Raw genomic sequence first — 15,574 nt, forward strand, 5'->3', positions numbered from 1 at the left:
CCAGCCTTTTTTTCAAGAAATTGATGTTTGTATTTTAGTGGAAAGTCGCCATTTTGACACTTTATAACACTTTACCACAGGTTCCTATGGCAGAGATATTATGCAATATCTCAAAATCTAGCCTGGTGACAGGCTGAAAAAAATCGTATATTGTTAATGATTGAGTACTTTTTGTTCTGATTTATTTAAAAAATCTGGGTTTTAAAAAGTGTCAAAAAATGCAATTTTTCTTTAACATTATGTTCTATGGAATTGTTCTAAAAATAGCATTTTTCAAGAAATATTACAATATGTTTTTCAAAGCATAACTAACACACAAAATATTGTACCATGAGATACTAGCTTCATGATTGTACATAATAAACTAATGAACATTGTCATGCAATTTATGACGAATTTTGTAAAAAAATTATGACTGCTTCTACTTACTTTACGTGGCAACGTTATCCAAGTTCTACTCGGTGAATTGCTTTGTGGCACATCGTGTAACACGGCGCGATTTTTTCACCTAGGCATAAGTTGGACTAGAGTTCTTCCTACCCTAACTATGTGTGAAACAAATGCCTAACTGGTTTATTTTATTTAGTCTGAATACAACGCAAAACAAATTCATGATCGTACTTAGAACTGTAAACATGCCAGTGTCTGATTCCCCACTGTGAAAAACGCTATGACTCAACGCCTCAACGCAACTGATTTCTATTAAGCAGATGCTATGATAGGATCTTGACAATTCTTGTGTGGGATTGATGAAACGTTTAATATATTGCAAGTAGTTAGTGGTGGAACCCACATATACCACTTACCACAAAGATACCACTTACAACTAATCGTTGTTTTCCAAACATAACTATATATACACTAACTGCCTCATCACAAATGTGAGTGATCAACACTCGCCCCGCACGTCATTATAATAAGAATATTGGCCGTGTAAGAACATGGTCCATGTATTCCCACTGAAGGCAATCCAATTACTAGTATTATAGTAGGACACGATATGCAGTATTCTCCGTGGCAATTCTAAATAATTTATGCATTCTCGTCAGAGTAAATGAACACCGTAAATAGAATTTTGACGTTAAAACATTCATTTATTAGGCTCTTTTTGGGCGCAGTCCGAAAATGGAGACTTAAAATGCATCAAAATCGCACATGCTCACTATTCCGGAGCTGTGACCTAGTTGCACACAATTTGAATTTTTCGGATAATGTTGAGAATCTCAGACTGGCGGCCACTTCATTACAGAATACAGTTCCAGACTGATTGTATCATTGTCGTTAGTAGTGAAAAGTGTTAATAACTTACCCAATTGTGGATCTTTGTACAAAAGCCACGGTCGTATAGAGAATTTCAAAGATCACAAAACAAACTACTGGCAACAATTTACAAGAACAAAACAACAGACACAACGCAATCTGAATCTGAGTGACAAAGATGTATGGTCAGACGTTTTCCCGACAACTCCGCCTGTGGCACCTATCATGTGCAATTCTGAGACTCCTGAATTTGATAAACTGAAGATAAACTAGTAGCACAGAATGACTACATGAATATGTTCAAGGAAATATGAAATCCATCGCACAACAGCCGGGAGACTAGAAATATGTTAAAGTATTGATACAAAACAAAATATCGTGTCGCTGGTACCATGTAATTCGTATTTTAGAATCGTTTAATGGTACATGTTAACAATCGCAGTATATTAGATTATCATATGCGTTTTTATGGTAAAATCTAAGACTGTCAATCCTCGTCCTGAACTTGTAATCTAAGTCGTGTGGCGGCGGTATTTAACAATCCTTGTCACATGATTCACAAAGTCTTAGGATGGCATTCTTAAAATGTTCAGTCCCATCTGCACACAGGAGTAATCCCCTGCCTTCCATAGTACTGGAAATGGATATTTCAGTTCAGAAATACACTAATGAGTCCCAGAACATTTACATTAAGTTATTCGTAACCAATATATATATAAGTTATTCAGAAAAAGTCCCACTTTTCATATTCAAAACTGTATAATAATTTGCATCAATTTGCATGAATTCATGCTACTGATGCACCAAATATCACCAAAAGGTCTATTGTTTCCTGAAATAGTATCTCACTGGCATATATGCAAGACTTGACAATACCCTGAAGGTTGTAACGTGAACCAAATGGCTCCCCTGACTGATCGATATGACTGCCGTCTTGTTGAACAAGAGTCTTTATTACTGCCAGGGTAAAAATCTACTAGATGTTAATTGGCCAGCCGCACTCCCTCTCTCTGTTAATTGATTCTTGACTAAAAATAGATATTTATATCATCTCTAAGTATGGATGTATCACCTCGACAGCAATGCAGACGGCGACTGTCCCAGAAATCATCTTTTAAATTGAAATGAGAAGTAGAATGCTCTGGGTGTGGTAGACTTTTTCGTGTGAGGTTGGTACACAAGAAGGCCCGTGAATATGGTCAGACTTGGAAACCTGCCCCAATCTCGAACTACTATTTGATAATGAGGCTACCCCAAGGTGCAAACATTTCTCAACAATATTAACTTTAAATATTGACATTGCTTCTTTCGTCCAAACCGCAATGGTTTTATGGAGAATGAGTGGCGGTAACCTTGAACAGACTGTAATGAGCTTGTGAGCAAATACGATAATGCTCATCTCACTTTGCATCAATGTCACTTTTATGACGTACACCTTTGGTTTCTTTTAGAGATCTTATTTGACCATGACTCGTAATTATATATGACAAACATATATGATGTGGGACAGGATGTGCTAACTTTTATCGAAACGCCTAACATCAATTTATGTACTGAATTACATATATCGTTCTACTGATTTGACTATGTAGTGTAGTGTCAGTTGTTTTGTTCGTGTGAATTGTTTGTTGCATGTAGTCACGTTTTTATCTTGTATATATTTCCTATACAATTTTGTCACAAGATCTACAATCCAGCATGTTATTTCCACTTTAAAAAAGGGAAATGAAAACACTTATTAGTATAACTTGATAACATATGGTTATATCACTTTGAAAGTTTGGTTTTTGTAATCGTATTCATGTCTATAAATGGCTCTGACACGAGCTACAGTGAAGCAATCAAAGTATTTATGACGTGAAAGTGAGTATGATGCATTGCGAGCCCTGGCTGTAATCACTGTGTATCTTGTTCAAGGTAGGCTTCTATTAATGTGTAATTCTGTGTTTGCCTTTGTGCAGAACCTCTCACAACTCCTTCCAGTTGACGTGCATGTGGTCTGTTGTGGTTTTGACCAAGGACTGCTCTTGGCAGTCCATTAAATGTTTATCCCGAGTCTACATCTATGTGTGATGATAGACAATCTTACCATCCATGAAAATCAAGAAATCGTCTACGTTTGTTATTGGGAAGGATTCAAAAACTGTATTGAAAGTCATAACTCATCTGAGATGGAAGTCCACTTCTGTCTTAAACAACCTGGGGGTATTGTTGGGTTTCAAATGTGAGTTTTCTACATTGATAAACACTCCCTTACGAATAGAGAAGCAGCATAGTGAGCTTGGTTCCTGCTTCATGAAGTTCTGATCAAACAGACAATTTTTGACAACATATGAATTTTCTGCAAGTATCAAAGAGTTGGTAAAATTGCACCTGAGAAGTTTAACCCAAAGATTATGTATAGGAAGAACTAGTTGAATCCACTTGCAAATCTCTTGATGTCACTGTTTATGGTTTATTTTGGCAATGTGTCAGTTGGTTATTGCTATAGCAACCAAACTATATCTTGTAAAATATTTTATTTTAGTTGAAAAGACCTTTTGGAAGTTTTGTATGGATTATATTTTGTAAAATATAAGAAAAGGTATATTTGCAGGATTTCACTGAATCATAGCAAAAATAAATTCAAAGCGAAAATAAAGTGTTTTACAGTAGTAGTAGTAAAGTTTCACATGTTTCAAACAGTGATGGACATTGTTTGTTTGAACGTATTTTAATTATGTACTAAGAATGTATGAATCAACAATATATGTCTAGACTTTGTGGTCCACATGGACACAGAAGGAGGATTATATTAAGTGACATGGTAGACATGCAAACTAACTTTGTCATCACCAAACTCTTACTGCCAAATCAGATTTGTACAAGCTGGAACAAGACCTATTCAACTGTTCCTAGTCTGCATTCGTTCATTGCTTGTTCTTCAGTTGAGTGAATATAGGTAATGTGAGGTGTAATTTTCAGTGGTCATCAACCGGATGTATACGAGAAATGGCCACTAGGAGCACACTAAACGCACATTCTCTGTCCCCTCCAAGCAGAAGGTAGGGGTGGTGGTATCACATCTCAAAAGGGCCGTTCTGTAATAATTGAAATTGTTAGGAGAGCCATAATCAAGAGCTTTCAGAGCTAGTTCACCAGAAGGCATAGGTGCCTTCTAACCATGCTTCTGCATCAAGCTGAAATTGTTGTGTGGTCTGAGCCACAGCGTTGAATTTGTCAGCAGCTTTTTTTTACAGACAAATATTCTAACTTTACTCATTAGTAATAAGGGAGATCATCAAGGGTGCGTCTCTCGAAGGACTGTAAATATGCATCCCACCTTTTTGACTTCAAACCTTAGGGCAAGGTGATCACTGGCACATAATCATCTTCAAGCACTTGCTACTAGCAACAGGGGAACATAGAACCGGAACTTTAAGTTGACTGATTGCAATTGATGGATTGCATCTCTGCCAAAACAATTTTTGCTTTTTCTGAAATCTTTGGCAATGAATGTTGTACCCTCAATGTACCACTGATAGAACAAACTTATGTGAGACTGATATACTCAATTGCGCCATGCATAGCCAACCCATGGGGATGCTAGGCAATGGGGTGTGGCCAAGTGAATGTGCAGAATTGATGTCTCCCGTTTCGAAAAGTGTCTAATCTACAGTGTTTTTCAAGAACTGTTAGTTATCCACATAATTTATTTTTGTTTTGATCGTATAAAGGATAGAGGCCTAACCAATTACATGTATGCAATTGTATGTCTTGATGTGGTGAACAACTTATTTTTATCATTAACATGCAAAAAGTCCTGGTACTGCAAAGATGATAATCCCTCCAGAGCTTCCAGTTGAGCAACTTCATTCACATTGCAACTAGTATTTGGGAGTCCTGTGTTTATAAACAGGTGGTGGCACAAGGAAACACTGATGAAAGCCTAATTTCTTCAATGAATCAATAATGAAGTGCCAATGCAGCACAATTAGTTTTGTACAAGTTGTTCCCCCTCAAATTTTATGTCTCTGATGAACAGCTTTGAAATAAGCTTCATCATAATTAGTTTAGCTTTAGAGTTGGAAGGAATTGCTTGAGCTTCTTTTCAGCTCTCTGGTTGTCAGATTTGGGAGAGTCAACTATGAACAAGTCATTGAAAATGACACAGTCTCAGTTAAATTTTTGAAAGTTCTCTTTGTGCTCGTCATATTAAAGCGAAGGGGTTGTCGTGAGTGTGTCTCTGAAACTTGAGTCCCAAGTGGCAAATACATTATTTATTTACATCAAAATCGAACACGTGTTGCATGACAACCCCTCCGGTTTAAGACATAGCAAAGAAAAACATAGATCACAAGTGAAAGTAAAACAAATTGAGGTGCATGTCTATGTTATTGCACTTGCTTAAATTGTTTAAAGTATGTTTGAGAAAATGCAAGTCTGAGGATCGGAATGAGACACTAAATTACCATACATCTCATGAATATGAATGCTTGTTGCCATTGTACTCTACAATAAATCTTTACATAGGGCTTACAATGTTAACATATGTGTAATGACCGAAATTGAGATTCTGGGATAGGAAATACAGCAATTGCAACTCTTTGCAATTGTATTGTTAGTTCTGGACTAAAGTGGCTAATAGACCCTTTGTACAAGTCAAGCGCCCTCTTGTGTTGAATAATATGGTGAAGACAGTGTCCTCAAATTTGCAGTTTTAATAAATATCAGTTCAAAATAATGTGTTGAATACAATTTAACGTTTGTCATGCCTCTAATTTAAATTCACATGGCAGGAGGTGTCAAACAAAGTTTATTAGTGTAAAACGACTATAACCTCATAACCATATCTGAGAGGCGGAAAGCAATCTCAGATATGCAAAAGGTGCTTGCTTGCTGTGGCAAAATGCAATGAGACATGTAATTGGCGAATCAAATAGTAGCATTAATGTGAATCTCCCCCTGAGGGTAAATGGCAAGCGGAGTTGAAGCGTAGGTCAGAATAACTGGCATGACAAAAAAGACACCAACATTAAGAGTAAGCTAGACACAGGCCCGATTCAAAAATGTCTAAGCATGTCCAAGTTATCACATTTTAAACAAGATGGATTTCTTCTATTGGCTAATAATACACGACACGACAATATTGTCTTACTGTATGTAGTTACCCGAGTGTCCCGTTATTTTATTTCTGTTATTTGGTTGTGGTTTCTGTTATGTAACAGTACACTGAGTTCACACTGCTAGTTTATCTGTTTCACTAGTGTCATGTATATGAATAATTCATTGCAAATCAAGCCATGCATGGCACAGTCCCCGTTATCAAATTTAAGATACCGGTATATGGTTTTGTTTATAGTAATATAGTTGGAACATAAACATGTCAGAAGTATGGATCCAGAAGCTGATGCTTGATTATGATAATTTACATCTTGTATCTGATTGTCAAATGACTACTTGTTCATATTGTGAATTATATTATACCAGTATACTGATGGTGTTAATTCATCGATTTGATTGGTCCAAACACAAAATTTACATATGCAATTAATGGTATATTGGCTGATAATGGACGGCTAAACAAAGTGGCCCTGGAACATGAATTGACTACAGGTTTAATACGGAAATACGTAAACCGGTAGTATTTTTAGGGAAATATAGTGGTTGAATTTTGAACAAATATTGAGAAAAGTACCGAATTAATACATATGAAAAATTATATAACTATAATATTGCTTTTTGTTAATGGCGAGACCCAAGTTGTGAGTGTCGGTCGTTGGGTGATTGTCGTTCGTCACACAAACCTAAACCACTGCCCCTCAACACCGTGAGGTGCCTAAACGAATGCCAGAATGCTGTGTTCTCCATGTTGTGACATTCAAATGGATTGCGAACCTCCAACAAGGGAAACATGATCTTTAAGATTTAACTGGTGACCAACTAGATAAGATTGAGGGATTGAAGAAAAAAAAATGCAAAAAACTACGAGTCACAGGCAAAAATGTATGCCACCAAAATTGCACCCGGGTAATTGCCATCTGTTTCAAAGAACATAGGAAAATGCAGAGTTCAACGACTATATATGGTATTGTAATTCTCCACTATGGGTAAATAAATTACAGGAGATGATGAAGGGAATTTTGAAAGCTGAAGATTTGTGCCGAGTGTACACCAACCACTTTATTAAGTGCGACGGCTGGAGTTGAGACAAGCCATATCAAGTACATGTCACAATCAAAGAAAGCTTAGAAAGAACTCCCATGTGCTGAGAGTATTGGAGACACATTAAATATAATTCGAAATTACTTAGCTGAAAACTAATTATGCAAATCAGAAAATTAATATGACCAGATTTGAGTGTAAAACTAATGAGGTCTGCGCAATGTAACAGAACCAAAAAATTATGAATTATTATGCTTATTAGGGAATTAATATGAACAGATTTTTACCCCAAACTAATTAGGTTTGTACATTGTCCTAGAGCATCTTTGTACTAAGTTTCATTGAAATGGAATAATTAACACCGCGAAAACTCCAAAATTTCGACCCCTCTAAAAATTTGACCGCCTATTTATTTGCCGGGTTTCGGTGTTTTATTTACCTCCAAATTTTCGACTCCACTAAAAATTGCCGACTCATTCTTATTCGAAAATTGCGACCAGTTTTAGTTTTCCCCCAAACGAAAAAAAAACCGATGTGAGCGTTCAAACGGGACCTTCCTCAAAGGCATGAATCCGGGTTTCTGATTGACTGAGAGATTTTTATTTTATTGGTAACGAAAATATATTCTAAATAAACGAAGTTTCAAATAAAAACGAACACAAAAATCTCGGCATGCTGCGTTTCTGAATTGTTGATTATTACTGTACTCAGTAGTGATTATAATAATGTACACAAAATAAATTTGTTGAATGGTTATGAAATACAAATAAAAGTCAACTTAGTTTCATCGTAAGCGAATGATTCCGGTCTCGTATAAACGTTTGATGCTGTAGGATATCCGCCATGTTCTCTTAGGTCAAATAGGTCAAATCGCTAATTAACCAATCAAAAAGCTGGATGATGCGAAAACGGCATGATTTTTTTTAAATAAAAAAATTAGTTGTTTTTAAAAAATAAACTGGTCATCTGAAGAATAATTTAACATTGTTCACAGTGATAACAGCTCATTCTCGAAAGGAAGCTTACCCGCTCACGCTAGTCACGATAAAAATCATACACGTGTACTCTTGAATAGACAGACGTCAATGACTACGGTAAAACTTAGACTCTATTTTAGCCGGCAGGATTGATTGAAATGTCCGAAAAATGACGCCAAAATACACCTTAAAAGTCCCATTTTATTTTCTTAAATCCCATTATATTTTTTAATCCAAGGGCGAATTTACGGCAGAATTTGGTCCCTCAAATCACCGGTACGGTGCTCAAATAAGGGACACGTGAGCTTTGATTCTAACCGGATACATTGCACTGGGTCGGGGAGATCGTTTGCTAAACTTCCATGTATCTTTTGTCCAATGGGTACCTGTACTTCGAACATTCACAAGTTTTCCTAGGTAGTGCGAGACAGCTTTGTCTTTTGACCTATTAGTTTTGTGCTGACCTCTTCTCCGCGTCTTGATGTTTTGTTTTGCTTGTCATAATACTCACTGATTGATGACTTTGTTTAGATTTTGAGTTACAACTCGGCCACGACCTTTGCTTTTACCGTGAAACATGAGGAAGTTTACGTCAATTGACGGACATTGCATTTTTTAAAAACTAATGAAGCACACTGTCTATCATCCCCATTTTTTTTTGCTGATTTCTATTCTGAAAAATTCGACCGTCCGAAAATGCACCTTAATTTTGACTCTAAAAACACGTCACATTTCTAACACAAATTATTTAAAACCAGTCGAAATTTTGGAGTTTTTACGGTACTTTAGATATCAGTGTGAAAGATTAAAATTGGTTAATTATGCAAATTAGGTAATTAATATGTACAGATTTTAACCCACAATTATTCAGGTCTGTGTATTGTCCTACAGCATCCATGTACATTCATTGATATGTGATGTATAGTACCTGAGATATCAGTGTGAAAGTTGGTTAATTATGCAAATTAGGTGATTAATATGCACAAATATTTACCGGAAACTAATTGGGTCTGCATAATTCTAGATTCATTGAAATATGATGATTAGTACTTTAGATATCAGTAGAAAAGCTGAAAATTAATTATGCAAATTAGGTAATTAATATGCACAATTATTTACCCTAAAACTAATCAGGTCTCTGCATAGTCCTAAAGGATCTATGTACCAAGTTTCATTGAAATGCGATGATTAGTACTTGAGATACCCATGGAAAAGCTGAAAATTAACTAATTATGCAAATTAGGTGATTAATATGCACAAATATTTATCGAAAACAATCAATCTCTGCATAGTCCTTGAGTATGTAAGTACCAAGTTTCATTGAAATGTAATGCTAACTACTTATATCAAATGCTGAAAATTAATTAATTATGCAAATTAGGTAATTAATATGTACTGATATTACCATAAAAACTATCAGGTCTGTGCAGTGTCGTATGACATCTATGTACCAAGTTTCATTGAAATGTGATGATTAGTACTTGAGATATCAGTGGAAAAACCGAAAATTGACTAATCATTATGCAAATTAGGTAATTAGTATCCACGGATTATTACCAAAAACTAATCAAAACCTAGCATTAGTTCAGAGCATCTATGTACCAAGTTTCATCAAAATCCAATGAGTGGTTGTTTAGATATCAGTGGAACAGTCATGGAACCACTAAAAAATAGCTAATTATCATGCAAATTAGGTAATTAATATGCACGGATTTTTACCAAAAATTAATCAAATCTGCGCATATGTTCAGAGCATCTATGTACCAAGTTTCATCAAAATCCAATGAGTGGTTCTTTAGATATCAGTGGAACAGTCATAGAACAGCTAAAAATTAGCTAATTATCATGCAAATTAGGTAATTAACGAGCATGGATTTTTACCAAAACCTAATCAAATCTGCGCATTGGCCCAGAGCATCTATGCACCAAGTTTCATCAAAAACCAATGTATGGTTCTTGAGATAGCAGTGGAACAGTCGGACACACATACACACATACACACATACACACATACAGACACACTAACTGCAAAGACTCCCATTTTGTGCTTCGCACATGGGAGTCAAAAACGATGCGAGAATCCGATCTTACACCATCAAACTTACCCCAGAACAACGACAAAACTTGTCAGACATACTGTCACAAAACTGTCTTTGGTTATACCAAAGAGGTATCCAGGTCAGATGTTTGGACTGAGATCGATGTACATACACCGCATCCCGCCGCGTCTCAAACTTCGGTCGAACCAAGTACCACTGAACGTCAAATATCCACAGTTACAAGTAGTATGATGAGTCACAAAACTGATTTGTTTCACTACTGTACTTTCAATGGGAAAATTACAATCCAAAAACTGGAATGAAAATGTGGAAATTTGTTGTTTTAATGATCCAAACTATGCATTCAGTGTACACCTACATGCTATCCTTATAAATATTCATGTTCAAGGGCCATAATCATGATCTAATAGTAGATACAAGTAAACTAGTTTTATCGAATTGTCAATACACTGGTATAATATAATAGCAATAACCCCCCGCCGAAGTTGGGTATACCACTTGATATTGGACAATTCTCTCCATATATGCACTCGGTGCAGCATCAAATATGTCACAATACCATTTCTGGATTGGTCAATTTGATTTCTATTTTGAATATACAGGTATATCCAAAATAAACTATCATAAATGTTAGTTCTCAGTCAGCACTTTCAAGACTTTCATTAACCTTCTCACCACCAGTTCCCTTTTTTCATCACAAATTCACAAAATAGTCCTGTTTATAGTCTGCACTTTTCTTCAGAAGATTGGAACAAAAATAGCAAATATTTTGGAGAAAATACTAAAAATTGACTCAAATTTTGTCTGTTGGCTAAAAAATTAGGGTTTATTTCCAAAACTATTGAAGAATATAAGAAAAAAGTGCAGAAAATTTTGGGCAAAAAAGTTTGGTGATGAAAAGGTTAATGAGATACGAGATAAATTTATGAGATAAATCTGGACAAAATGTGTTTATCATATGCAAATTAGATTTGAACACCAAAAAATAACCATTTATTCAAAGTATCCCAAATCACTGAAATGAAAATAAAACATAGTTGAACTCTGGTGACCTTGCCCTTTGTTATATAATATAATTCCCTTTATCACAGTTTGTTTCAATATAAATATGCATTGTCATAATTAATTTTGAATACAAACAAGTTTTGGGGTTGAACCAACAGTGGGGAATCAGTCTACCGAATGTCCTTAAAAAATGTAAATATCTTACAAAAACATTGGTGCCTTATTTGTTTATTTGTTTAATTATTTTAAGGGACATAATTTTCAGTTTTATTCAAAGTAATTCAGATATTTTAGTATAAAAATAAATGCCTCATCGCAAAAAAAAAGTTCTGCATTTAGACGTGAATAGATTCATAAAACATGCAAGATAACAGAAAATCTTAGCTGGCTTTTGTCCAAATTTTTTGTACAGGTGTCTGTCAAAAATTAATGATTCACTGAGACAAATACAAACTGCCTCATTGTGTGACTACTGTATTATATGAAAAGTAAAAACAACACCCTTTATGAATAGCTATCATGTTGCAAGCTCTGCTTTGTATGCAAATCAACTTAAATAGTTAGTTGGTGTCCAGTGGAGGGAGAAGTCAACAGTACTGTTGCCTCCTGAGAATCCAAATCTTCAAACACTGCAATCTTCGAAGTGCGTTTTTAAACTAGTATTATGAAAACTATCATTCTGTTCTAATAGCTGAAACATATTCCTGCGAGTTTTCATTTGTCGAATGAACTGTTTGTCAAATACAGAATACATATATTTTAGAACAATTTTCTTTTTAAAATGTGGATGAAATGTTTTGCTTTTTATGTATTGATTTTGATTTGATAACTTTGAACTAAACATATTTTCTATTAGCTTCAGATCTTGATCAAAGTTTGGCACCCAGTTCATAGGAGTGCTTATATTGATTTTCTGACATCTTGTTTTCTGTAAAGATTTTATTGGTAGGTTTAAAAATGTGTATCAGACTGTGCAATCTCTCCATGAGTTGGTTTTGAAACCCAATATGGGATTCTGAGATACATTACCAAGGATATTATTACAAAATAAATCATTTGCTTCATTGAACACATACAACAATGCATATTTCCACTGAGATCAGTGACCTTTGATGTGTATCACCAGTGATTAGTCAAGTCGAAACAGTCAAAATATTTTATCAGATTTTCTCAATTTTTGCAAGATATTTTCATACAGGACATCTGTTGTTCAAACTCATGGAAGACATTATACTGATGAATAAAGTGACCAAGTTTGATGAAGTTTGGAATAGAATTAGTAAAGTTATTATGCACACAATAACAATTATTAACGACGACGACAAAAACAACAACGGACAAAATCTTTCCCTTAATATACCTTTCCCTTCCATCTTTGATGGTACGGGCAAGGTAATAATAAACTGTTGAATTTAAAAAATGTACATTTCATGCAATTACAGTACAATTAAGTAGCAACAGTAAAGAAAAGCAATTTGAATCAGTTATCAAAGCTCTGGCCGCATGTGAATAAAATGAAAATTGTAGCTTTGTGGCACCCCAATATGGGAATCAGGAAATCTATCAGTCCATTTAAATGGCTGTAACCCTGTCCCGATTGTTGGTCCACTGATGGCCTCCGATGTCAGCTGCTTGGCCATGAAGAAATCAGAAACCTACAAGAAGACAAATAAAGATGGCTGTATTAAATCAGATCACAAACAAGTGATTTTCAATTCACTATGAAAACTCTGATGCAATATTGCAATGATTTAGTTGAATTTTCCTTTCTCATAGTTCAATGTCGAAATTTCCATTTTTTAGAGAAAATGATGTACAGAAATATATATGTAAATGTAAATCAGTACCATGACTGACAATTTAGAAGTCATGGTCAAATTTATTATTTTAAACATGAACAAAAAAGAATGTTCTGAGGGACACATGGTAGAATGTATGAACAAATAGACTATTAGTCTGTAAAGCCAATGAGCCAATCTTTGCTATCCAATGTTTCTGGGGATAAAGAAGATATGTAAATGTAAATCAGTACCATGACTGACAATTTAGAAGTCATGGTCAAATTTATTATTTTAAACATGAACAAAAAAGAATGTTCTGAGGGACACATGGTAGAATGTATGAACAAATAGACTATTAGTCTGTAAAGCCAATGAGCCAATCTTTGCTATCCAATGTTTCTGGGGATAAAGAAGTACTGTGATGGATAAAGAAGTACTGTGATGGATAAAGAAGTACTGTGATGGATAAAGAAGTACTGTGATGAATAAAGAAGTACTGTGATGAATAAAGAAGTACTGTGATGGATAAAGAAGTACTGTGATGGATAAAGAAGTACTGTGATGGATAAAGAAGTACTGTGATGAATAAAGAAGTACTGTGATGGATAAAGAAGTACTGTGATGGATAAAGAAGTACTGTGATGAATAAAGAAGTACTGTGATGAATAAAGAAGTACTGTGATGAATAAAGAAGTACTGTGATGGATAAAGAAGTACTGTGATGGATAAAGAAGTACTGTGATGGATAAAGAAGTACTGTGATGAATAAAGAAGTACTGTGATGAATAAAGAAGTACTGTGATGGATAAAGAAGTACTGTGATGAATAAAGAAGTACTGTGATGAATAAAGAAGTACTGTGATGGATAAAGAAGTACTGTGATGAATAAAGAAGTACTGTGATGGATAAAGAAGTACTGTGATGAATAAAGAAGTACTGTGATGGATAAAGAAGTACTGTGATGGATAAAGAAGTACTGTGATGGATAAAGAAGTACTGTGATGAATAAAGAAGTACTGTGATGAATAAAGAAGTACTGTGATGGATAAAGAAGTACTGTGATGGATAAAGAAGTACTGTGATGAATAAAGAAGTACTGTGATGGATAAAGAAGTACTGTGATGGATAAAGAAGTACTGTGATGAATAAAGAAGTACTGTGATGGATAAAGAAGTACTGTGATGAATAAAGAAGTACTGTGATGAATAAAGAAGTACTGTGATGGATAAAGAAGTACTGTGATGAATAAAGAAGTACTGTGATGGATAAAGAAGTACTGTGATGGATAAAGAAGTACTGTGATGAATAAAGAAGTACTGTGATGAATGTATAACATACATGTACTGTGATGGATAAAGAAGTACTGTGATGGATAAAGAAGTACTGTGATGGATAAAGAAGTACTGTGATGAATAAAGAGAAGTACTGTGATGATGAAAGTAAGTAATGGATGGATAAAGAAGTACTGTAGATGATGAAAAAGAAGTACTGTGATGGATAAAGAAGTACTGTGATGAATAAAGAAGTACTGTGATGGATAAAGAAGTAACATGTGATGATGAAGAAGTACTGTGATGATAAAGAAGTACTGTGATGAATAAGAATAACTGTGATGCAATTATAAAATGTACTGTGATAATAAAGAAGTACTGTGAGGATAAAGAAAGTACTGTGATGAATTAAGAAGTAACTGTGATGAATAAATACATGTACTGTGATGAATAAAGAAGTACTGTGATGAATAAGAAGTACTGGTGTATACAGTACTGTGATGAATAAAGAAGTACTGTGATGAATAAAGAAGTACAGTACTGTGATGGAATAAAGAAGTACTGTGATGAATAAAGAAGTACTGTGATGGATAAAGAAGTACTGTGATGGATAAGAAGTAGGATGAATAAGTACTGTGATGGATAAAGAAGTACTGTGATGGGAATAAAGAAGTACTGTGATGAATAAAGAAGTACTGTGATGGATAAAGAAGTACTGTGATGGATAAAGAAGTACTGTGATGAATAAAGAAGTACTGTGATGAATAAAGAAGTACTGTGATGAATGTATAACATACATGTACTGTGTTGAATCAGAACACTATAGAAGGCATCTGAATTCTGAATTGTGATTGTTTATAATCTTTATCTCAAATGTAAAATAGTTTGAGCAGTAACACACAGAAATGTTGCCAGCGTAGTAGATTGAATTCTCAATGGTGTATGCAGCTTGACTACTGACTCAAATTATAGTCATTCTGAACGCATAATTAATCACTATGTATGACCAACTTTATATCTCTAAATCTAACAATAAATGATTTTTAAACTTAGTAACAATTAATATTTGCATATTT

The 15,574-nt window shown here is 34.7% G+C and overlaps 1 protein-coding gene across 2 annotated transcripts in view; it reads right to left on the reverse strand.

The window, feature by feature from the left end:
• Positions 1–11,406: 11,406 nt before the first annotated feature.
• The window catches only part of LOC102810059 (lysosomal leucine aminopeptidase-like), a 45,784-nt gene continuing 41,616 nt past the window's right edge, over positions 11,407–15,574 (reverse strand). For both annotated transcript variants that reach the window (XM_085502512.1, XM_085502511.1), the window contains one exon: positions 11,407–13,101. In XM_085502512.1, coding sequence (XP_085358638.1) covers positions 12,934–13,101 — 168 coding nt within the window. In that variant the 3' untranslated portion in view covers positions 11,407–12,933. The remainder of the gene's footprint in view (positions 13,102–15,574) is intronic.

This window comes from Saccoglossus kowalevskii, chromosome 8 (genome assembly GCF_978046115.1).
Source record: "Saccoglossus kowalevskii chromosome 8, keSacKowa6.1, whole genome shotgun sequence".
Taxonomy (NCBI): Eukaryota; Metazoa; Hemichordata; class Enteropneusta; family Harrimaniidae; genus Saccoglossus; species Saccoglossus kowalevskii.